This window comes from Sarcophilus harrisii, chromosome 2, assembly GCF_902635505.1.
Source record: "Sarcophilus harrisii chromosome 2, mSarHar1.11, whole genome shotgun sequence".
Classification (NCBI taxonomy): domain Eukaryota; kingdom Metazoa; phylum Chordata; class Mammalia; order Dasyuromorphia; family Dasyuridae; genus Sarcophilus; species Sarcophilus harrisii.
The window spans coordinates 380,692,046-380,718,842 of NC_045427.1; the positions used below are offsets into that span (position 1 = coordinate 380,692,046).

The 26,797-nt window shown below is 35.8% G+C and overlaps 1 protein-coding gene across 1 annotated transcript in view; it reads right to left on the reverse strand.

Annotated features, from left to right (window-relative positions):
• The window catches only part of PPP2R2B (protein phosphatase 2 regulatory subunit Bbeta), a 477,139-nt gene extending 465,102 nt beyond the window's left edge, over positions 1–12,037 (reverse strand). The window contains exons 1-2 of the mRNA XM_031953486.1: positions 11,816–12,037; positions 11,627–11,704 (exon numbers count right to left, since the gene is read on the reverse strand). Coding sequence (XP_031809346.1) covers positions 11,627–11,704; positions 11,816–11,825 — 88 coding nt within the window. The 5' untranslated portion in view covers positions 11,826–12,037. The remainder of the gene's footprint in view (positions 1–11,626; positions 11,705–11,815) is intronic.
• Positions 12,038–26,797: the final 14,760 nt, after the last annotated feature.

Consider the following 26,797-nt stretch of genomic DNA (forward strand, 5'->3'; position numbering starts at 1 on the left):
GAACCTGACACAAAGCCCTGCACACTGTGGGTACTTAATAAATGTTTGTGGATTCTCAAAGGCTCAAAGGACCTAGAACTGAAAGAGACCTTAGTGATTAGCTAGAATAGGAGTTGGCAGACTGTAGCCCAAGCTCTGCCACCTGTTTTTGTATGGCCTGCAAACTAAGAATGCATAATAAAACTGTATTTTAAATGCAAAAATGATTCTTAGATTAATGCACAAATGAAAACAGGCAGCAGGACCTGCTGGCCACAGTTTGCCAACCCCCAAGCTCCAGCATCCTGGACACTTCACAGACGAGGATAATGATCTAGACAAGACATCTAGCTATAATAATCTAAATTTAACATATTTTATCCATAAGCTTTGATATCAGATTGACATATCTTGTGCTGAGTTAGCAACTTAAATAAATTGGCAAATAGAGTATTAGAGATAAAAAGATTTGAGTTCCAATCCTGTTTCAAACTATTACTAACTGTGTGACTCTGAGCAGGTCTTTTAATGTTGTTCAGCCTCAGTTTCCTCATCTGTAAAATGGGGATAATAACATCTACTTTTCAAGGTTATTGATTAAAACACAGACATGGCATTTCCCAAACCTTAATATACTATATATTATTATTACTCTAAAGGTAGAATAGCTTTTCACAACCTGGTCCTATTGGGCCCCCTCAGTCTTACTGCAACTCTTCAGTTCAGCAAAACTAGCTTTCTTACTGTGTCTCAAATAGGACACTTTGTTTCTCATTTCCATTCCTTTATACTTGCCAATTGCCTTGAAAATTCCTCCTTCTCCTAAGCTTTGCCTCTTGGAATCTCTTTAGAATTTAGCTCAAATGTTATTCTCTTCATGAGGCCTTTTCTAATTCTCTAGCTACTAGCACCTTCTCCCTCATAGTTATCTTATGTGTGTTTTGCTTGTGTTGATATTCCCCTAGATATGTATAAGTTGTCTCCCCATTGGAGCAGATATTTCTCAAGGGATAGAAACTATTTCCCACATGTTTCTGTATCCCTTGAGTCTAGCATAAAGTAAACATTTAATTAATACTTATTGACTGAATGATTGATTAAAGTAAGAAGCTCTTACCTGATAGGATTTAGAGGCAATTTAATAACTCTCTCTGGATCAGAGGAAGAACCTGAGGCTGAAACAAGTTAAGTGATTTGCCCAAAGTCACTGAGGTTAAAAAAAAAAACAGAGCTGAATGATTGAACATGTATAACATATAACAAATTGCTTACTATTTCAAGAAAAGGAATGGTGAAGGAGGGAGAGAGAAAATTTGGAACTCATTTTTTAATGGAAGTTTAAAATTGTTTTTCCATGTAATTGAGTAAAAATATATAGAAAATATGAATTTAAAAAAACCAGAGCTGAAATTCAAACTTGGCTTGCCTGACTCCAGATCTAATGTTCTTCCCTATACTGCCTCTTCTCAAATGTGACATAGTTCTTGGTTTCTGTCTATATGTAAATTTCTTCAAAATCAGAAATTCAAAAAAGAACAAACTATTGGTTTAAATTCATATTCATACTATTTCTAGCCATATGAAAAGATGCTCCAAGTCATTATTAATCAGAGAAATGCAAATTAAGACAACTCTGAGACACTACTACACACCTGTCAGATTGGCTAGAATGACAGGGAAAGATAATGCAGAATGTTGGAAGGGATGTGGGAAAACAGGGACACTAATACATTGTTGGTGGAATTGTGAACACATCCAGCCATTCTGGAGAGCAATTTGGAACTATGCTCAAAAAGTTATCAAACTGTGCATACCCTTTGATCCAGCAGTGTTACTACTGGGTTTATATCCCAAAGAGATCATAAAGAAGGGAAAGGGACCTGTATGTGCACGAATGTCTGTGGCAACCCTCTTTGTAGTGGCTAGAAACTGGAAACTGAGTGGATGCCCATCAGTTGGAGAATGGCTGTATATATTGTGGTATATGAATATTATGGAATATTATTGTTCTGTAAGAAATGACCAACAAGATGATTTCAGAAAGGCCTGGAGAGACTTACACGAACTGATGCTGAGTGAAACAAGCAGGGCCAAGAGATCATTATATACTTCAACAACAATACTATGTGATGATCAATTCTGATGGACTTGGCCATCCTCAGCAATGAGATCAACCAAATCAGTTCCAATGGAGCAGTAATGAACTGAACCAGCTACGCCCAGCGAAGGAACTCTGGGAGATGACTAAAAACCATTACATTGAATTCCCAATCCCTATATTTATGCCCACCTGCATTTTGGATTTCCTTCACAGGCTAATTGTACAATATTTCAGAGTCTGATTCTTTTTGTACAGCAAAATAACAGTTTGGTCATGTATACTTATTGTGTATCTAATTTATATTTTAATATATTTAACATCTACTGGTCATCCTGCCATCTGGGGGAGGGGGTGGGAGGAAAGAGGGGAAAAATTGAAACAAGAGGTTTGGCAATTGTCAATGCTGTAAAGTTAACCCATACATATAACCTGTAAATAAAAGGCTATTAAATAAAAAAAATTCATATTCATATCTCAAATCAAGAGTTTTAGTTAACATATGCTATCGATTATATTTTTAATGCTCGAGATATTTTAAAATATCACTTCAGATGGAAAATGGGACTTTGTTAAGTCAAGGTTAATGCCAAATATTCTAGTTTTTGGTTCATCATTTGAGCCTAATCACAGTTGAAAATACAGATTTTGAATTAAACCATTTTTAGAAAGAAATAATTGACTTTCCTGGCAAATAAGACTTCTCATTTTCCTGTGCATCTTCAGAAAAAAAAAATGTGTTCTATGTGAATCAAAGCCCTCAAAAAGAATTCAGATGTAAATTCTAAAGTATGTGCCTCTATCCAGTAAGCCTTGGATAATTACCATCTATTTTCTGGGGGAAATAGACATTTAATACCTATCCTTGGAAATTATCAGTACTAGAATCTCATTTGTATAGATCTGTCATCTTTGAAACTGCTCATTCTATTTACTCCATAGAAAAGGCTGAAAAAGTAAGTACAGCCTGAGAAATAATTTTTTTGCCAGAAGTTGGGAAAGGTTTATATCAAATCACATTCAAAATCATGTCTAAAGCTAGGGAGAGAATGATGGGAGGAGGGGGAAAACAGAAGCTACCAAAAATTATAGACCTTTCATCTGCTAATTTCAGATGCTAATAAAAGTCAGGGAAACTATAAAATGAAAGCATCCTGTCGCTTCCAACAGTCACCAAATTTAACTAGATTTTAATAATGACTTTCAAAATTATTTTCTGGATACTGAATCAAAAATGGTGGCATTTTCAGAGATCTTTTCTCTCCTGGATGAGCAGTTTGACCAGATCACAGAATTTCAAGTAAGAAGGGTCCTCACAGACTATCTGGTCCAATTTCTAAGTGAAGGGATCATTACTGTAACATACAAGGTACAAATACAAATGTTCAACCAACCTTTGCTTGAAAAATCTTCAACGAAAAGGCAACTGTCACATCACAAGGCTACTCATTCAACTGTACATAAGGAGCACTTCAGGGTAATAAAGATAGCCACAGTGAAGCAATGGTTGAAGCAAGTCATTATTAAGTTGGGTTGACATTTTAAAATATCATAAAATATATTTAGACCTGGAAAGGACATGAAAGGTAATCTAATCTAATCTCCTCTTTTTTCATATGAGGTACAATGATGTCCACAGAAGTGTAAAGCTATAAAGTGGAAGAGATAGGTCTTTTGACGCCCAATCCTGCATTTCTACCATGGTATTACACTTGGTTGGATGCAAGTGCCCTAGAATCAGAAGGCCTATATTCAAGTAACCATTCTTATATGTAAATTATACATGTTGTATTATTTTATAATACATTAATCTGATCTCTAGAATTCAATAAGTAATTGAACCTAAGCTTAGATTTTTCTCATCAGTAAACTAGGAATAGTAATAACTGTCTCACTTCCTTGATGAGATTTTGTGAGAATCAAATGAGTTAATATCAACCAGCCAATCACAGAATGTTTCTTAAATCCCTATTATGTTCTCAGCACTATAGATACAAGTGCAAAAAATAAATTATTCCTACTCAAAAAACTTAACATTTTATCAGAGGAGGTAACAGGGGAGATAATCTCCACCTGGAACATCCTACTAAGAAACTTTATATAGAAAGCATAACTTTAAATAAACAAAAATTCTCTCAGTAATATTAAGCATATTGATTTAAAGTTATTCTGTCTATTTTTCAAAAGTTCTATTTAAGAATTAAAAGATACGCATATTAGAGTTTGATGAGAAGCAGGAAAAAAAAGTCTTATTTGAAACTTCAAACACAAAGCCAGCAATCTTCATCTGTTTAATTATTTATTCCCAGCTTTAAAAATCTATTAAAGTATAGCACAGGTAATAAATAGGATGCAGATACTGTTTAATTAGCAAAACAAAAAGTGGTAAGTGAATCTCCTTCAAGTATATAGGACCAAGTGAAAAGCAGTGGGCCTGAGATCAGGCCTACCTTCAAGTATCTTTTCTTATATATAAATTGTATGTGTTGTGTGTAATCCTGTTATATTACACTAATCTGCTTTGTAGCTTTGGACAAGTCATTTCACCCAAGTTTAAATTCTCTCTTTGGTAAACAAAAATGATAATAACTGTCTTACTTCTTTGACCAAGTTATAAAAATCAAAGGAAACCAATCATTCACAGAATGTTTCTTAAATCCCTATTATGTGCTAGGCACTGGAGATTATGCAAAATACAAAAATAAATAAATGAATTATCCTTACTCAAAAAACTTAACATTTCATCAGGGGAAATACAGAATAAATACAAATAATTACAAACTGATTATGTACAAAGGAGTTGAGAAAGTAGGGCACTAAGAGTTATTTTGGAGGGATCAGAAAAGGATTCGTGTTGAAGGTGATGTTTGAGCTAAATCTTGAAGAAAGAGACATTCCTTGTGAAAATGTGTTATAAACTAGAGAGTACAGTCACAACAACAATAACAAACAGAAGGCAATATAAAAATAAAATGACATTTGGAATCATTTAAGCAGTTATCACATATTTGACTTAATGGCCCAATATTCCCATAACCTCAGGGCAGGATGAGGCCGTTAGGTCCAAATTGTACTTTAACAAGAATGCCCTCTACAACATCCCTGACAAGCAGAGCTGAAATAGGCATCAGTTACTTCCTCACCATGGCAACCTACATCCCTGAAATTGACTTACTGTCTCCCACAGCTGTGGCACACAACTGCTTCTGTACTTTTCTCCATGAGATGAGCTTCCCCTTTCTAACATACCTGTAACTGTGGTGGAGTTGCACTTTGTGCATCCATCTCTTCCTCACTGAACTGTGCTGTGTGACACAACCACTTTTCACCCACTGCCTACCAAGAGCTCAATTTGCCCCGGGGATAATTGTGGGTAGTCTCAGATCTGTTGACAAAATCATCATCTAGCCTTTGTTGAAGACCTCTAAAGAAAGGACACATCATCTCCCCAGGTAACCTATTTCACCTTTCAGTGTCTCTAATTGTCAGGAAACTGCAACAAGTTGAAATTGCCTTTCTCTAATTTTTCACTCACAGGTCTTGGTTCTGCCTTTTAGAGTCAACCAGAATAAGTCCAATCTCTTTCCCATGGTGGTCCTTTCAATGTGTGAGGGCAACAATTGTGTATGTGCTCTGAGTTTTCTTTTTTTCTAGGACAAGTATTCCCAGGTTCTTCAATCAGTCTTCATAGAGATTAAGGCTTAATGCCTGTCATAATCCTGGTCACCCTTCCTCAAATATCCAAATTCTCAAAGCTTTTCCCCAGATGTGATGACTAGAACTGAATTCAATACCTTGGATGTGATCTAAATTCTAATAGAACATTATTTCCCTTTTATTACATACAATGCAGCTAACATCTCATTAGTTTCTCTAGGTTAACATATCACCTGGTTGACTCCTATTTTCCTCATATGTTGAACTAAAATCTCCATACCTCCTTTGTCTTGTATTTGTGAAGTTAAAAACAAGCAAATCACACATCTATAGTATTCCATTGATTTATCAGTGTACTACTTATGTTTAAAAAAGAAAATGAGATTAGCCTAATATTGTTTATTCTTGATGATTCTTTATGACCAATGGATGCTTTCTTCTCTAGATTTTCATTAAGTGTTATTTCAATAATGCATTTTAGAATTTTGTTCATTGACTTATGGTCTTTTCTCTACCCTGTTTTGAAAATCTGGATCATATTTGCCCTTTGACATGTTTTCTTTTTTTTTCTTGGATAAGTTTATTTTTTAGTTTTTTTCCTCAATATCTTTCATTTGATTTTTAAAATTATTTCCTTTTAATACACATTGCTTTATGAATTATGTCGGGAGAGAAAAATCAGAACAAAAGGAAAAAACTCATGCGGAGAAAAAGAAAGAAGAAAAAGAAGAGAACATAGCATGTGTTGATTTACATTCCATAGTTCTTTTACTAGATGCAGCTGGCATTTTCTCTCCAAAGTTTATTGGGATTGTTTTGTATCACTGAACCATTGAGAAGAACCAAGTCTTTCATAGTTGATCATTGCACATTCTTGCTGCTATTATGTACAATACATTCCTGGTTCTACTTGTTTCACTCAGCATCAATTCATGTAACTTCCAGGCCTTTCTAAAATCAGGTTCTTCATCATTTTTATAGAATAATAATATTTCATTACCTTCATACACCACAGCTTATTCCATCATTTCCCAATTGATGGGCATCTACTCATTCTCCAATTTTTTGTTACCTCAAAAAGAGTTGCTACAAACATTTTTGAACATGTGAATCCTTTTCCCTCCTATATGATTTCTTTGGGATACAGATCCACTGGTGGCATTACTGGATCAAAGGGTATGCACAGTTTGATAACTTTTGGGGCATAATTCCAGATTGCTCTCCAGAATGGTTGGATCATTTCACAACTCCACCATATGTTTCCTATTTTTTGTGATCCTTCAAAGATGGCTTAACATTCACATCTGCCACTTCTTTCAGAACCCTAGAGCCTAACCCCTTTAGGTCTGGATACTTGAATTAACAAAAAGCAATTGAACCGTCTCTCTCTCTACTTATCTTAAATACAAATTAATATTAGATATTTTTGTTCTTCCCTTTACAAACTAAAAATCATTTTCCAGAACAGAGAAAACAAAAAGAAAAATAGTGTCTATTGCTGCAGTGTCTCCTTATTATCATCCCAACAGTTTACCATATTAGGAAGAACAGTGGAAATACATTTTTTAAGGCATAACCCCATATCAAATGGTTAATCATCTCAGGAAGAGGAGGAAGGAGAAAATTTGGAACACAATCTTTAAAATAAATTTTAAAAATTATATGTAATTAAAGAAAATAAAGTATTAAATTTTGTTTAAAAAAAGAAGAGTAGATTTGAAGATAGATGACCTAGGTGAGAGCTCTTACTTTGCTAATCATTTTCTATGTTATTGTGGTCAAGTCAGTTAACTATTCTTGACTAACGAGATTGACAAGAAGAAAGGGAATAGTGTCTTCTACCTATGTACTCTTATGTATCTCATAACTATTTGGGAACATTATTAAAGTGAAATTCCTACATCTGGTCCTAGTATTGCAAACTCATGGATGGGCACAGGCATTTTATTGTTTTTCCAGTAGTGGTGGGCTCTCCTGTAGTTTCCTTCATGATCATTGCCAAACATCTTAGAAAGAACGGCCAGTAAATTTTGGGTAATTTTGGCCTTCTGAGAAGAAATGATGAAATGTACCTCCCTCAATCATTGGAGATATTAGGTTATGAGTAGAGAATGTTGTACATATAGTCTCTGTGTCATTTGATTTTATTTAACTATTTCTATATTGGAAATTAAGGGGCATATCTAAAAATTATTGTGATATAAGAATAAAATATATAAATAAATAGTGGATGTGAGAGCAAGAATTAGCAAAGACTATGGATATCCATAGTCTATGGCTTATAGGATAGAATTTTTCATGCTAATCTACAGAGCACTGTATAGTTTTGTCTTGTTTTTTTAAAATACTAAAAAAAAAAAATAGGAGATTTTTGTCATGGTCTTTTTCACTGTGTGACCTTGTATAAGAACTTAATCTCTTAGTGCCACCAAATCCTCACCAATTAAGTATGGATAATACTATTTGCCTTATCAACTTCATATCATAATGAGACTCAGGCAAAGGGGAAAGAGGATTAGATTTAAAAGTCAGATGATCTGGATTCAAGTCTTGATTCTGCCACTAGCTTACTGAGTACCCTAGGTTTCTGTTTCCTCTTTTGCTAAATAAGAGAGTTGGATTAGATGGTTTCTAAAATCCTTTCACCTCTAAATTCTATTATAATTTATGTGAAAGTTCTATGAGAACTATGAAATTCCATAGAACTGAATTAATGTAACAGCACTATGATATATAGCTTTTGGGGTTTAGGGTGTTTTTTTGTTTGTTTGTTTTTGGCCTCATATCTAATGCCAAAGAACTGATCAACCAAAAGTTATGTGATTTCAATACTAAGAAACCCTTTTCCCCTCCTTTTTCCACAGACCATGAAGAGGTCTGTGGGAGCTCACTTCCTCCCAGGCTTCCTTTAGAAAACAATCCGCCCCATGGGGAAGGGATTATCCATTATTACTGAAAGAAGCCCCTTTTAGGTGGTAGAAACTTGTTCAGAGTTTTCAGATATATCCAGTGTGTTGTGTTCAGGTCTGTTGTCACATTTTAGTAAAAGCCCGAACACATCCCAAGAAGAGGTGCCTTGAGATGCAGCCATGAGCAAAAGAATTGGATGTGTTTATCCCCATTTCTATTGAAGATACCACCATCCTTCTCCTGTAGTCATCTAAGTTTGCAACTTTTCTATCATCCTTGAATTGTTCCTTACCATGCCTATTCAATATATTGTCAGATTTTGTTGTTTTCTACCTCTATAATATGCCTCACAAACATCTCCTTTTTTCATTACTTTCATTACTTTTCACTTGGACTGTTGCAATATCTTCCTAATTGAACTCCTTTTCTCAAATTTTCTTTGCTCTACTCTGTCCTCTGTACAGCTGCCAAAGTAGTTTTCCTGAAGTAAGAGTTCAACCATGTCACTTTCCTGGATCTTAATATTCACCATTTGCATCATTGTGGCCAAGTCACTTAACCATTTTGGGCCAATGAGGCTGGCTGAAAGCGAGAAAGAAAATAGTGTCCTCTCCCTATTATTTTTGACCACAGTGACAAAAATAAAGTGAGTTACATGATTTTAGTGAGTGATAACCATTCTAATCAATAAACTTGTTTATCATCCAGTCATTTCAGTCATGTCTGACTCTTCATGACCCTATTTGGGGTTTTCTTTGCAAAGATACTGGAATGATTTGTCATTTTCTTTTCCAGATCATTTTATAGATAAGGAAACTGCAGCAAATACGATTAAATGACTTTCCTGGATCACACAATAAGTGTGGATTTGGACACACTTCTTCCTAACTACAGGCCCAGTGCTCTACCTACTGCACCACCTAGCTCTCCCCCAATATCTTTGACTGGCTCCTTATTATCTCTAGGATAAAATATTAACTCCTCTGGCATATAAGGCCCTTCACCACCTGGTCCCTTTCATGTCCTTTATGATGCAGTCAAAACCTGTCCCCATGCCAGGAATACATGACTCCTCATTTCTACCTCTCAAAATTCCTATTTCCTTCAAGGCTAACACAAGCCCAACATTCTGCATGAAGCCTTTCCTGTTTCCCTCCTCTTCCCCCTCTCCCAGCTCTTCCCTCCCAAATTATCTTTTATCCATTTTATACATGTTTTTTTAGGTACCAATATGTGCACAGCTTTGTCTGACTAGGCTATAAACTCCTTAAGGGAAAGGACTGGCTTCACTTACATCTCTGCTTTCTCAGTATAGAGTCTTCTACCTAGCGGGTACATCCTGAATTTTTATTGATTAAATGTTGCAAAGCTTTTTACTCTGAAGTTCATGAATTTATTCTGATAAATTCATTTCAATATAATGTAATTCTTGGTAATCCTATCTATTTTATTTTTTTGCATTTTTCTGATGCTTCACTAGTCTGCCAAAAGGGTTTATAACATATGCATGAAAGGTTAAGAACTTCTAAAATATAGAAAAGACTTAGGAAATGAAATCTGTCTTTGAGTATTTAAAGGGTTATTATTATTTGCTTGGAGCAATAGATTCAAGTTGCAAAAAGGCAAATTTGGGCTTGATGTCAAGAAAAATTTTCTGCCAGTCAGAGTTAACCAAATGGAATGTCTTGTTTCTGGAGGTAGAGACATCCTCTCTCTAGATATTGTCAAATAAGCTGGATGTATAGTTGTAAGGCATATTGTATAGGTGATTCATGTAGGTATGGATTAACCTAATTGGTTTCTGAGCTTTGTTCCCTCACTGAATTTCTATGGTTTTAAATCAGAAAAAAAAAAAGTCTCAGTAAGGTTAAGTGACTGGCTTATGGCTCCACAACAAGTCAGTGACTGTTTTAGTTCTAAGGTCTTCTGGATTTCAGGTCCTGGACTCTATCTACCAGGGCACACTGCTCTCATATGCACAGAAAACATTAGGAGTGATTGAACAGGGCCATGAATGAACTATAGTATAAGAATTGAATATGCACATTATTATTAGAAAACAAAGACTGCTTCAAAGATGGGCCCCAAGGCCACATGAATTCCAACATTTGGTCTCTGAAGCAAAGAGCAGGCTTGTTGACTACCTCCCTCATAGGGTATCAACTTTGGTTTTCATCCTACACAATTTCTCACCCTATCTCCCAGTTTCTAAAGTGACCACACATGCAATAATGCCACTTTCAATCAATCTGTAGCTCTGCCAGAGCATCTAAATCTTGATTTGCAACCCCCAGTGGTGCTATTCATGTTCCCTCCAACTGCTTATCATTTGGCAATTTTAGAATGCAGACAGACCTTGGGGAGAAGTTAGATCTCTAAGTTCAGGCTTATAAGAAAAGAAAATGAAAAGAATTAAAGGCAGCTCTCCAGAGGAGGACATTAGTACAGGCAGAAGGATCTCAGAAAAGAGAGGCCCTGCTGGGGATCCTAAAGACTATTAAGAGACTTACCACTGATACCTGGAATCTCTCGGGCCACTCACATAATCCTTATAACTAGAAATTCTAACTTTATCCTAAGTAACTTCATAGCATGGCCATGCATAATTATAATCAAGTCACAAAAGAAAAAAGAAAAGGAAAGAAAAACTTCCAGCAGCCTTTGAATGTTTGCCATCCAAATTGTACAAAACAGAAACACTACCCTGGACAAAATATCAACCTTCTTCTAACCTATTCAGGAAAGGGCAGGATGCCCCATTGAGAAAGTAAAGTGAGCTTCAAACAAAAAGGAAGAAAGGAAAATTCTCAGATTTGATACTAGCTTGGAGCAAATTCAGGAGTTTTTAGAAGTTCCCTTCACTGACTCCAACTCAATGCAAAGATAAATGCTTTCTACTGGCAGACTAGGCAAAGATTCTTGGGGGACAGAGATGGAATAAAGAAGGGTGAAAGGAGAGGGAGGAGGAAGAAGCCTACCTACCTTCAGTGACTCCAATGTCGATGGTCCCTTTCACTTGACTGAAGCACCACAGGGTGTCCTGGGTAAGGTTCCCAATTCCTGCCAGGGTCACAAGGCAAAAAGTACAAATTAGGCAAATTTGTCTCTAAAGGAAAAGCAAGGCAGTGCAGATAGAGTGTGGGTTTTCTTAAAAGCAGAATTTGTGCTGACCAGGTATCATACTGGAGAAGGAAAGGAGATCCTTGCTAATCCTGAGAAAGTGGGCAATCTGCAGCCATTATGTGCTCGCTATGAATTGCGCCTCTGTGTCTTGCCAGACCACGTTAGGGCTATTTTGAAGTCGAGCAATTGGAGTCAGTCCCCTTCACATCCACTGGCAGCATCCAAGAGGAGTTAAGGAGGGCCTGCAGTCACACCCTTTGTAGCTGCCTCTGTTCATCAGAATACTAATGCTGCCGATTGTTTCCTTTGGGTAGGGAAGGGAATAATAGGCAGGCAGTAAGGGGGTGGGAGGGTGGGGGTGGAGAATTATTCTTTTCCCTATTCAGGTTTACAGGAATTGTAATAGTTGAACATTCCTGTCTCCCTGGGTCTCAGTTTCTCCCTTTGTAAAATGAGAACATTGGACTAGATTGTCTCTGAGGTCTTTTTCAGTTCTTGACCTATGCTCCCATTAAAAGAACTTGAGGTTCAGCAAGAACTTCTGTCTGACTTGTTCAGTTTTTGACTGTTCCTCAAAGTCAAAGCTGTTAGGACAATGGACAGAAATGTAAAATTAGGCAGCTGGAAAAGAAGGTTGACAGTTTGGGAGGAGGATACTGAATGAGGGAGTTCTTTCTGTCTAGAGTGAGCCTGGTAAGCCTGAGTGAGCATTTCATTTTTAATCTAACTTGAACATTAGATAGGGATTGGGAGGAGAGATTTTAACTCACCATGACTTCTGGCATTGAATAATATCTTCATCAAAATGGACCTAATCCAATAATATCTTGGACATGGAGGGTAGCAGCTTCTTTCTGAAAAACATGTTGGTGATGAGTGAAGTAAGTCAGATACCAGGTCCCAATTTCCCTTCATTACTTATGGGTTTAAAAATTAAGAGGAATATTGACAGCCAAATGTAGGGAGAAGAAGTGAATTTAACAAATGGTTAAATTCGGTTGAAAATAACCATATTAGTTTTTTTAAATTGAATTGATATTTTTAAAATGTTAGGTCATCATCATTTCTTAACTGACATTTACGTAATGTTTCATCTACATTAAATTATTTGATCCCAGGATCATGATGCTGGAAGAGTTTTTAGAGATCATCTCATCTGAAGCATTAAAGCGTACAAGAAACTAAGGCTTATAGAGATTAAGTAGCCTGCTCGTGGTGGTGAAACTAGGGTTTGAATCCAGGTCCTCAAAATCCAAATTCGGTGCTCTATCTCCTATATTTTAATACCTGAAGAAAACATGGTGTTTATATATTGCAAGCTTAGGTAAATGTTTTAGAGAAATAAGACTCTTAGAATCTGAGATTTAGAGCTGGAAGGAAGAGACCTTGGAAGCCACCTAATTATAACAAGAATCTATAGTCTTCCCTTCCCAAGGACTGAGTTCAGCCTTAAGGACTGACACCCAAGAATATCAGATTCTGTCTTTATTTTGTCACTCTGCCCTCTCCCTTATGTGGAGTTTTTACAGAAAAACTTCTAATCAATCAGTAAGCATTTATTAAATACCTACTATGTGTCAGGTATTGTTAGGCACTGAGGTTATGAAGATAAAAGTAAAACAGCACTTACTCTCAAGAAGCTAGCGAGCCAAAGGAAATGAGATACATTCAGACACCTAATACTTGGAAATATTCATACATGTATGTGTTTATACCAAATATATACAAAGCAGATACAATGTGACTTTTGAAGGCATTAGTAGAAAACCCTCGTGCAGAAAGTGATACTTGAGCTCTTTCATGAAGGATTCCAAAAAAGCAGAGATTAAGGAGAGAGAATACATTCTAATGGGGAGGGCAGGCAGCCAGTAAAAAGACACAAAGAAAGAAATGGTATGTTATATGAGAAACATTCAAGGGCACCAGTTTGGCTGTATCTAAGATCATGAAAGGGAGTAAGGTGTAATAAGACTAGAAAAATAGACTGGAACCAGTCAAACAGAGTATATTATATTTGACCCCCTATGCTGTAAGGAGCCATTTGAATTTGAATTTATTTTTGTTTTTACGTTATTTCAATTTCAATTTTTTGATTCAGAGAGTGACATGTTTAGATGTATTATTTAGTAAAAATCTCATTGACAGCTGAGTGTAGAATAGTGATAGATAAGCTAGGGAGACACATTAGGAAACTAATGTGTAAGAAAGAGATGAAGAAGTCCTAATCTAGGGCAATAGTTGTATAAGTAGCAAGAAAGAAGTATATGTGAGATAACTAAGGAGATTTAAAAAACAACAACAATAACAATAAATTGATACATAGGGCAAATGGAAATGAAGAATTGAGGATATTTCCATGTCTGTCATCAACTGTCATATGCTTCTGCTGGAAATTACCATCACTGCTTGCAGATGGGTAGCATCATTGACAAACAAAAAGTTTAACTATAGCTTACATCCAGACTTGCTCACATGTAGGCAGTGGGATATCCAGGTCCTACATAATCACATAATAGTTAATATGGAATTTGGGGATGGAACAGTCTTTAACACACCCCACAGGAAATGTATAAAATTCTAAGACTAATAATAAGCATCCTAAACCTAAAGTACTTCAATAGTCCATCATCCTTGAAGGGAATTGAACTTAAGTAATTGGTGAGTCCATGTTTCCTATAATTTCCCTGAGCTTCATAGTATCACCTTCTGATTTAGATACCCCGCCCCAAGAAGGTGAGCTTATTTGAAGTTTTCTGAGAAGGCAAACCTCTTCTACTCAGACCTGCAATGTCCAGTTAACTCAACTGAATATACTCTTTAAGGGTGTGTGTTGTTGTCCTTTGTTTTTGAAGAGGACAAAATGGCATTACTATGCTAGAATGGAGATACAGTGTGTCCAACTGTGACTGATCAGATCAATATGAGCTTGCAATGTTCTACCACAGGTTGAACACAAAAAATCTATATAAACATTTGGGGTAGCTTCTTTAATTTTATGTATTTTGCATTTCCTTTGGGCTAATTCAATTCTGTTTTGATTATAGAGCACAGCACCATCTCTGATGAGGACAGACCATGCTGGGTGGTCCTGTGCTATGTCATACATGTCATCCCATGTCATATAATTGATTCTAAATTCTTAATAGATACCTTGAGAGTATCCTTGTATTGCTTTTTCTGACCACTTTGTGAGTACTTATTCTCTGTAAATTCTACACAAAATAATTTTTTTTTGGCAAGTATAATATATTCAGGGGCCATGTAGACTCACCTCTTCTTTCTCTAAGGAGCTTACTTGTATGTCAGGAACTTTTTTCTTTTCAGAAAATAAGATGTTCTAATTCAAATTTGGAATTACCCACAAGGAAACTCCCAAAGCTGGTGTTACCCTGAAAATCTCTCTTCCTTGATAAAAAGAAGTTTCAGTATCACATAAATTAATAAATTCAACACTTCCCTGTCCTCTGTACAGGAGATTAGAGTTCAGGAACATGCATGAAGGCTTATCTACTCCTAAAATGTACTTCTATTGGAAGTTACCATTAAGATTCAAGGATGGTAATAGAAAGAAATCCTGTTCCTTACTTTGCTGTACTCTATAGATGCTTTTAATAGAAGATGGAGTTGGAGTGGTAAGTATTGAAGATATAATGGATCCTTTTTTCAGTCTGATAAGACTGATAAGACCTATGTACTTTCTTCTCAAGATATTGTTTTTAAATCATTAAAGTAAATGCTAAGTTCTTTATAAAGATTAGCAAAAATGCAATTTTCCCCTATCAGAGTTCACATGCTCATACTATTCAATCTATTCATAGACCCCAGCTAAAGAACTCCTGGGCTAAAAGAAGAAGCAAGGAAAAAGGTGAAGAATGCATCTAGAAAGGAGTAAGAGAATGCAAGTAGCTTTCTTTTATAATTTGTGAAGAGAAATTCAATCAGCCAATTATTAGAATTCTCCATGTTCTTCACTTGGTTTCAAACAAAGAACCCAGAAACTCAATACATTGACTAGAAACTCCACAGATTGATCAATAGTCCATGATCTACTGTTCCTCATAAGCTCTGCCCAAAGTTAACCAAACAAAGCTACTTTGGAAGCACATTGATCCACATTCCTAATTTTAGATCTCAAGAAATATGTTAACTAGGTCCTGTTCTTGATTGTCTCTCTAATACTTAATACTGAGTTTCTTTAAAGTCCATGATTCACAATTCTTAGACATTCCCAAATTTAATAAGATTTATAATCACTATCACCACCACGACCCTGAATTGAGTATTCCTGGAGCTTATAATAAAAGCCAGATAAATTCACATAAAGCCAGATAAATTCAGCAAGCAAAGTGATACAAAATTCCCTCCTTGGTGCTCATAAAAAAGGTTTTAAAGGTCTGTCTTAATCTCAAACAATTAAGAAATAATCAAGTATATGTAATAGAGGAAGATGACCAGGAAAAGTTCTGATTAGTCACCCTCCATCAAACCAAACTGATGAGATTATAGGGCACAGATGATGTTAGAAAGGGGGAACCTGAGCTCCTAAGGAATTAGCTCTTGTTCAGAGGGTTCCCATTTTGGGGGCTATTTCCTAATGATTAGCAATGGAGATTTGTAAAGGACTGAAACTCTGAGTAGGTGCACCTGGACAACCGAGCACTTAAGGTTAATTACTTATTAGACAATATTCTATTAGCATATGCTTGTAAAATGCCCTTACTCTGTGCTGGCTCAATCATTTTGATGTATACAGAGAATTGTAGGAGGGACTAGAGGGTGGAGTAAGACAAGTCAGAGTCACTTAGGGTGGGAGAGGAAGAAAAGGAAGGTGGTAGAGATCCTGTGTCCATCCAATTCCCTTCTACCTCTAAAAACCAAGGATAAAAACCAAGGGCTTTTGCTTATCCTGACTCCAGCTGATTCTAAGATATCTAGGGTACTAACTCGGTCCTCACATTTGGTGCCCAATGTGGGGCCTGAACCCATGACCCTGGGATTAAGAGCCTGTCAGATTGGCTAAGATGACAGGAAAAAATAATGATGAATATTGGAGGTGATGCAGGAAAACTGGGACACTGATACATTGTTGATGGAGTTGTGAATGAATCCAACCATTCTGGAGAGCAATCTGGAATTATGCCCCAAAAGTTGTCAAACTGTGCATACCCTTTGATCCAGCAGTGCTACTATTGGGCTTATACCCCAAAGAGATACTAAAGAAGAGAAAGGGACCTGTATGTGCCAAAATGTTTGTGGTAGCCATGCTTGTAGTAGCTAGAAACTGGAAAATGAATGGATGCCCTTCAATTGGAGAATGGTTGGGTAAATTGTGGTATATGAATGCTATGGAATATTATTGTTCTGTAAGAAATGACCAGCAGGATGAATACAGAGAGGCTTGGAGAGACTTATGTGACCTGATGCTAAGTGAAATGAGCAGAACCAGGAGATCAATATATACTTCAACAACAATACTGTATGAGGATGTATTCTAATGGAAGTGGATTTCTTCGACAAAGAGAAGATCTACCTCAGTTCCAATTGATCATTGATGGATAGAAGCAGCTACACCCAAAGAAAGAATGCTGGAAAATGAGTGTAAACTGTTTGCATTTTTGTTTTTCTTCCTGGGTTATTTTTTACCTTCTGAATCCAATTCTTCCTGTGCAAGAAGATAATTGTTCAGTTCTGTACACATATATTGTATCTAGGATATACTGTGATATATTTAACATGTATAGGACTCCTTGCCATGTGGGGGAGGGGGTGGAGGGAGGGAGGGGAAAAGTCGGAACAGAAGTGAGTGCAAGGGATAATGTTGTAAAAAAAATTACCCAAGCATGGGTTCTGTCAATAAAAAGTTATAATTATTTAAAAAAAAGAAAGCTCTGTTCCTATTTTCTCACATATAATTCAGCCTACTTTTCCTTTCCTATCAGCTTTAGACTACTTCATTGACCCTCGGAGCATCTGCCCAAGAAATCTGCCAAGGGAGAGAGGGAAAGAGAGGAGAGGGAGAGGGACAAAGAAAAGAGGGAAAGGGAAAGAGAGAAGAAGAGAGAATAGGAGAGACAGGTGGGGGGAAAGAGGGGGGAGAAGATAAGAGAGAGAGAGAGAGAGAGAGAGAGAGAGAGAGAGAGAGAGAGAGAGAGATTATTAGCTTGAGGGGCTGTCCCTCCAGCTGCATGTCACCAGTGTGGATGGATGCATCCAGGAAGACACATTCTCTATAGAAGATTATAGAAAGGTATGTATAAGAATCACAAAAGATGATCAGAATTCATTGATAGTTTCCAATCATCCTCACTGATGAGGTCCCGTGACCTCATCTTCATATTTTTTACCTTCATCTTCAATATATTGCTTTAGCATGATTTTTAAAAGTCTCAAACTAAAGAGTCAGGCTTGCCACATGCTTCATATGCCTAGAAACCTCTGTATCATCTCCAGGTTTCATCCAAGGTCTAACAAACACATGTCATCTAGTTCAGAGGAGGGGGGGTGAGTGATTCTCTCACATCCATTGAGTATCCCTGTAGCAAAACAACAACATCCCTCTCCTGTTGGTGGTTTGCCCAGATTCTATTTTAATCTTATTACTACAGTTTGGGGAAGGGGTACAGATGGTCACTAATGTGGATAATTGGGGAAATTAAGCCAACATATTGAGAAAAGAAAATTCATTGCTAATAAATTATAAACCTTGACAGTCTCCCTAAACCCTGGTGCCAAAAAGCACTGCAGTTGCTATGACCACGGTGTTTCTAGGTTGGCATTTAACAACTCTTGGTGCTGACTCTTGTGGTTGGATTGTCAGAAAGGTCTTCTTTTCCTCTTTTTTATTCAATTCCTCAAAGGAAGAAGCAACCAATCCCTCATCAGATCTCATAATATTTGCATTTGTCTTAGTCACTTTTCATATTCTAATGCACATTATATTTATCTGTGTACCTATCTTATCAACCTTATATGTCTCTTAACTCCATTCTATTTATTAGGTTAACTCAAGTGGGTTCTGTTCTGCTGAATATCTTGAGCCTATATGTCAGGGAGTCTGAGCCTTCTTCACCCTGCCATGGACCAGTTCTTTAGGTTTACTGTTTATTCCTTGAATCTTCCTCAATCCTTCAAATACTAAGTTGTATCTCCTTTGATACCTCAGTGGATCTATCAGCTTATCGATGTGGGAAGCCCATTCCCACACCACACAAATAGTTTAGATTACAATCAATTATGTCAGCTCATTCTGCATAACTGTCATCCATGGCCTCCCATAAAACATTCACAGATAGTCTTCCCAAAGTGTCGAGAGAGTTCTTTGAGGTCTCCTGTAAAGATATATGATGGATACTAATGAAACATTAGAATTGTTCATTAGTTATTTCCATGGCAAGCCCATTAATACTTTTGTTTTATTTTTCTGATCACACCTTTCTCTGGTGATATCCTTATTGCTACTATAACTAGGGAATTGTCCATTTGTAATATGTTTCAGTAATTGTAATTTGTACAAACAGTAATTTGTAATATGTTCCACTATGTCCATTACTCTGTTGATGACCCCCATTTCAATTTTTCAGAAATGGATATATTACCTAAGGCCAAAAAATATCATAGGGAGATTACTATTATTAAAAGATGAGCTTTTGTTTTAGGGAGAATTTCAGTGTTATGGATTATCCATAGTGGTGCTTAATATGTGTTGAAATAATGAAAGAATTAATCAATTACTTCTTGGCAAAGATACTAGAGGTTCTGCCATTTCCTTCTCCAGCTCATTTTACTGATGAAGAAACTGAGGCAAAGTGTCTGAAATCAGATTTTTTTTTTTTTATTTTTTTTTTTTGTTTTTTTTATTTTTGTTTTTTTTATTTTTTTTTTATTTTTTTTTTTCTGAAATCAGATTTTAACTCAGGAGAATGAGTTTTCTTCACTCCAGTGCTGTTGTTCTATTTACTGCACCATATTTTTACAGCCCTCCTTATTTTTACACTGTTTATATCTCCTCTCTGGCCTATTTTTCTTACTCTCTAGACTTCTTTCTTTCTCTTAAACCAATTGCCTCCTCACCTGGGAAGATCACTCTTCTCCTGTAGTTCCCTATTCTAAATAGTTCTTCCCAGAGTTACATTTTAAGGAAGTACTCAGACCGTGTTTACTCCTTCATTCATAACTTTCTGGGCTTCTTTCCCAAACATGCCCCCTCTATTTTTCACCTCTTCCCTGCTTTTTTTCATCTTTCCTTTTTGTGTTATCTTCTCCTTTAAGAATGTAAGCTCCTTTTGGGCAGGGACTGCCTTTATTTTTTACTTGTATTTGAATTTTTATGGACTTGTTTTGGTGGCTGACATATTAAATACTTAGTAAAAGCTTGCTGATTTGACTTGGTCAGGTGTCATTCTTTATCTCCCATTTCATGCAGGTATATCTCCAGTCATCTTGATCTATACCTTGCCACTAGATCCTGATGGCTCTGGAGGGGAAAGTGAGGCACATGATCCAATTTACTTGCATGCCATGGCATCACATCCCTGATGTCAGTGTCCTCTTCATGACCAAAGAACAAACAACTACTTGCCTCCACTTCATGGAATATGTCTCTTCCTTCAAAACTCAGGTCAAACTTCTATATGAACCTTTTCCTGATTCTCCCACCAAATAATACCTTCCCTTCCTAAGCTATCCTGAATTTATTTTGTATTTATTCCACACATGCTTATGCATGTACATGATTTCTTCTCAGACAAAATATAAGCTCCTTGTCAGAAGGAATTGTTTCATTGCTGTCTTTCCATAATTGGTACCTGGAACAGAAATTGGTATTTAACAGTTGCTTTTTTATTTGATTGATGAATTAATTCTCTTTTGTATTATATTTATTTGGGTATGTGCCTTATCATTTTTAGGCTACAAATTCTTTAAGAGCAAAAATGGGAATTTATTTTTCTGTGCATCTTTGATTGTATTTGTCAGAAAACTTTGCAAATAATAGGTGTTCAAGAAACATTTGCCACATAAATGAACACCTGAACAGAAGATGTATACTCAGCAAATAATTTTTTCTCATTGATGGGGAGGCCATTATGAAGGATATTTTCATTTGCTCCTCATCAGTAGCATATTCCTCACTGCACACAATGAAATTAGATTTCTGCTTATATGGATTATCTCCAAAAATAAATCAATCTCTGCTGAGCATCTATGGATTTTATCATGCATGAGATAGCTTTATTCAGTTACATACAGAGAAGACACACTTAGTCCTTTCCAAGAATTTTCTTTTTAGGGCAGTGAAAGGAGTAGCCATTTGGGGTAAAAGTGAGGTATCTGAGTCTAACTTTGGGCCAATGGGTTCCATAAGACTCACAATCAGAATTAGTCATATTCCCAATCAACTCCAACATCAGTTTCAAACAAAACCCAAAATGCAAGATCTTAACCAATGAAACAGTTTTAAAGCTGTTTTACTCCCTAAGCAAAGGTAAAACGGAGAGGAATAAAAGGTACACTGTACTAGAAGTGAAAAAAAAAACCAAAACAGAATTCTAATCTGTGCCTGTCATTGTGACTAAAAAAACCAATGAAGGAAAGAGGGAAGCCTGTCTATACAAAAAGGCTAGATGAAGCAGATTGTTCAAAAAGCATTGGAAGTAGTGAATTGACTAACTGGAAATGGTTTGATGCTCTTTGCCCTCTTGATGCTTAGAGTCCTAGACTTTTTTCAGACATTTAACACTTCCTAGTTGTTGGTTTCAGCACAAACCTAAATTTTGCTGCATAGCTTAAAGCGGTGATTCAAGGGTCTGTCCCTCTGCCTTGGGTAGCTACATACATGGCCAGTTCAATGGAGTTTTACTACCATGTTAATTTTCAACACAAGTGTAATGGGAGTCTGAAATATGTGTAGAGTATCAAGAATAGCCTCTCACCATGTGAAGATGCTAAGGAGCTTGTTTCTGAGAGAATTGTGATGATGCATAGGGTATGTACAATGTATTCACTGTGGAGCATGTACCTAGATAGGTTATTATGCTTTTTCTTTTTGCTCCGTGGACTCACCTCAATGAAATTAAGGTAAACATGAATCTAATAAGCTCCCAGAGAAGCTTAATAGTGTTACCTACCTAGTAGTATTATATCAGTTCTTTATACTAAAAGACATAGCTTCATGGAATCAGGATCCAAAAAGATTTTTAATAGGCTGGAATGATAGGCTGTGAATCTAATGAGATAGAATTTAATAGGGAATAAATGAAAAGTCTTATACTAAGGTTTAAAAAGTCAACTGGACAAGTTCAAGAAAGACTAGTGCAAAGACAGTCAGGAGAAAGAAAGATGCATTTATCTAACACTAATGCACTAAGTGCTGTGCTAAGCACTTTACAAATGTGATCTCATTTGATCTTCACAACAACCCTGGGAGGTAGATGCTGTTGGTATTTCCATTTACAATTGAGGCAGGAAAAGTTTAAATGACTTGCTCAGAGTCATACAGCTAGTCTGAGGCTGGATTTGAATTCAGGTTTTCCTGATTCTGGATCCAGCATAGTGTATAGAAAGCAAATAGTTCCAGTAAAAAAGAAAGACCTAGGGTATGTTCTTGTTGTTCAGTCATATCTAACTCTTTGTAATCCCATTTGGGGTTTTCTTGGCAAAGATAACAGAGTAATTTACTATTTGCTTTTCCAGCTCATTTTACAGATGAGGAAACTGAGGCAGATAGGATTAAGTGATTTGACCAGCTTCATTCAGTTAGTTAAGTATCGGAGAGGCCAGATTGAACTCAGAAAGATAATTCTTCCTGATTTTTTGACCCAACACTTTTTCTACTATGCCATCTACTTGAGGGCCTTCTGGTTTCATAGCACAAACTTAATATGAATGCAATGTTCAGAATCCAATGAAATAGCTCCAAAAGCTGATACCAACATAGGCTATGTAATAGAATGTTACATACAAAACAAATATGTCATCATCCCTTTATATTCTGTACTAGTGAGTTCACAATTGAGATACTGTATTCACTTTTGAACTACTCATTTAAAAAGAGAGAGTTTTTCTGGCAGTCACTGATCATTTGCATTTCCTCTTTCAATAATTATCTGTTGCACGCCATTTGTTCTTGTAGTCATTGGAAAATGACTCTTATTCTTTCATATGGAATTTAGAAATCAGATTTTACCAGAAATATTTATTGCAAAAGTTTTTATAGTTGATAAAAATAGCTTTTTGTTGTGCCCAAACTCTTTATTTTTATATAACCAAATCCATTATTTTCCTTCTGTAATTTCTTCTACTTATTGAATAATTAAGAAATTTCCTCCTCTTCATGTTCTATTTTCTTCTATTTTTGATAGTTCTTTAAAATATTGAAATAAGTGGTCTATTTGTAATTAATTGTAGCATATGGTATGAAAAATAGAACTATTTCCATTTTGCAACAGGGATATCCAATTTTCCCTCTAGTTTTTGCTGGGTAATAATTTTCTTTTCCAATTTGTTATGATGTTGGATTTACCAAACAATAGTCTGCAGTATACTTTTATCTATAATTTCTCAATTACCTATTCCATTCCATTGTTCTAATTTTTAAGATTTAATACCATTTAGATTTAATAATGAGTTTTATAGTATAATTTGCGATCTAGATTTCTATATTGGACTGAAGTTTTTAATAATAATAATTCAACAAACATCATTTCAGATGTTTCTGAGCCCTGGATTTAAGGTCAAACTCCCTCAGTTCAAATCCCTCATTTACTATTTATTGCTTATGTGACCTTGAGCAAGTCACTTTAACAAGTCTGTACCTCAGTTTCCTTCTCTGTAAAATAAAGGAGAACAAAGTCAAATAGAAAAAAGATCCCTGCAGACTCGCATATTGACTTATGAAATCACAAAATAACATTATCTAGTATTTATTGCATTTTTCTTTATCTTATTAAAATTTCCCAATTGCATTTTGATATGGTTGTAAGTAACAATTTATTTTTACTTTGTGAAGTACTTACTTAGAATGTGAGGAACTCACATTCTAATGAGAAAAGATGACATATGAAGAGAAAATTAAAGGGATCAAGATGGAAGGGCTATATATCCAAACAGAAGAATGGAAGGTTGCAGAAGGGAAATGGTGATGATGGCTAGACTATGGGCAATATAATTCTAGAGTGGACAGAAAGATTTTTTGCTATGATTTGGGACTAAGATAAGAAAAAACAGAGGCAGCTAGGGGGCACAGTGGATGGAGTACCAGCCCTGAAGTCAGTAGGACCTGAGTTCAAATCTAGCCTCAGACATTTAACACTTCCTAGCTGTGTGACCCTGGGCAAGTCACTTAACCCCAATTGCCTTGGCAAAAAAGAAAAGGAAAGAAAGAAAGAAAGAAAGAAAGAAAGAAAGAAAGAAAGAAAGAAAGAAAGAAAGAAAGAAAGAAAGAAAGAAAGAAAGAAAGAAAGAGAAAAAAGGGACTAGTTTTATTCCTGAAGGGCTAAGGTCAAGGAAATTTGCGGCTTAAGTTTCTTTCCCATGCTGTTCTTAGATTTTTAACTCAAAACTCTTTGATCATAGGCTTTATCTACATACATATTATCTACATACATCATTTTAATGACCAATTCAGTCAAATAGTCACTTAATTTAGAATTAGTATCTGACAATACTAATTGTTAATCAAGTTATTAAGTAGTTAAAGTAAAGAAAGAGAGAAAGAAAGAGAAAAAAGGGACTAGTTTTATTCCTGAAGGGCTAAGGTCAAGGAAATTTGTGGCTTAAGTTTCTTTCCCATGCTGTTCTTAGATTTTTAACTCAAAACTCTTTGATCATAGGCTTTATCTACATACATATTATCTACATACATCATTTTAATGACCAATTCAGTCAAATAGTCACTTAATTTAGAATTAGTATCTGACAATACTAATTGTTAATCAAGTTATTAAGTAGTTAAAGTAAAGAAAGAGAGAAAGAAAGAGAAAAAAGGGACTAGTTTTATTCCTGAAGGGCTAAGGTCAAGGAAATTTGTGGCTTAAGTTTCTTTCCCATGCTGTTCTTAGATTTTTAAACTCAAAACTCTTTGATCATAGGCTTTATCTACATACATATTATCTACATACATCATTTTAATGACCAATTCAGTCAAATAGTCACTTAATTTAGAATTAGTATCTGACAATACTAATTGTTAATCAAGTTATTAAGTAGTTAAACTGACTGACTGACTGAACTGTCAATTATGCCTGTGAATCTGGTGGAACATGTAGACCCAGCCTCAATCTCTGTTTGACTCATGATCATACAAAGGAAGTTTTTACTCACTAAATATTCCAAGTAAGGACTTCTTGTTCTCTTTGGAGGAATCATAATGTCTCAGTGGCTGTCACAAAAATTTCAATAGTCTTCACAAACTCTCAATAACAGAGACTCTTAGTATCCCTGAAAAAAATGAAGTAGAATTATTTTTAGTTTTGGGGTTTGGTGTAGTGTGTGTATATGTGTGTGTGTGTGTGTGTGTGTGTGTGTGTGTGTATGTTCATTCATTCATGATTTCATTGGTATAGGAATTTTTCAGGATGTAAATTGCCTCCATCAATCATAGGTTCATATTTGGAGCTGAGAAGAGCCACAGAAGTCACCTAATCTACCTGCCCACTTCCCATTTTTCACATAAGAAAACTGAGACTTATCTAGGGAGGTTAAGTGACTTCCCAATATCATATATATAGTCAGGAATAAAAATGTGAACCCAGATTTTCTGCCTCCAAATTCACTATTCTTTGCCTTACCCCAGTTGCTGTTCATTTTCAGTCATGTCCAACTCTGTAACTCCATTTGAATGTTCTTGGCAAAGATGCTAGAGTGGTTTGTTATTTCCTTCTCCAGCTCATTTTATAAATGAGGAAACCAAGGCATGTAGGGTTAAGTAACTTGCCCAGGATCACATAGTTAGTAACTGTCTGAGGCTGAATTTGAACTCAGGAAAATGAATCTTCCTGTCTCTACAACTAGCTTTCTATTCACTGTGCTACCTAACTACCCTGCATAACCCCATGCTACCTCTCAAATCAATCATTTATATAACTTCAAGTCTGATAGTTGTCTAAGTTACTGAAAGATTGGGTGACTTACCTGTCATGTTATGGCCAATGTGTTAGACCTAGTAGATTCATGACTTGCACCTAAATCTTCTAACTCCAAAGCCAAATCTAATTGCTATATGATTACCCTTCTTTTGCTATTTATTTTTTGGCTTATATATAGAAAAATTAAGTAAAATAGATTTTTTGTATTTTCAAAAAAATCAATAAGCATTTATTCAGCACTTAGTATGTATGAGGCATTCTGGTAAGCAATGAGGCCCCTTAGAGTTCATTCTCTCTGGAAATTATCATGTTACAGATATAATGAAGAGAAGATAATTGACTTGACTGTGGCCATATCACTAGTTAGTGGCAGAACAGAATTCTACTCCCCTGACTCTAATTTACTCTACCACTATACTAAAAATTTCTACTGTGGGAGATGATTTTGTATGAGTTGGGTTCTGCAATTTGCAAAATAGGATCATAGTATTTTGGAGCTACCAGGGATCTTAGCATCAGGGGACTATCTTTATGATGTGATTTGAAAAGAGGTGAAAGATACCCCTATTCCAAGAATTGTATAGAGGAAAATAAAGTATAAGAAGCCTAGAAAGGCAAATGGAGCTAGTTTAAGATGAGTTTTAAAAATCAAACAGAAGAGACTTTATATTTGACTCTGGAGATCATAAGGAACCACCAAAATTTAGTGTCTAGGTGACACAGTAGATAATGTGTCAAGCCAGACTTAAGTTTCTTTACCTTGTTGGTGTCAGTTCTTCCTTTGTAAAATGAACTGGAGAAGGAAATGGCAAAGCACTCTAATATCTTTTCCAAGAAAATTACAAATTGGGGCTATGAAGAGTCAGACATAACTGAAATGACTGAACAATTAAAAATAAAGCCAATACAATTTATTGAATAAGTGAGTGATGTGGTCAGACCTTTTTTT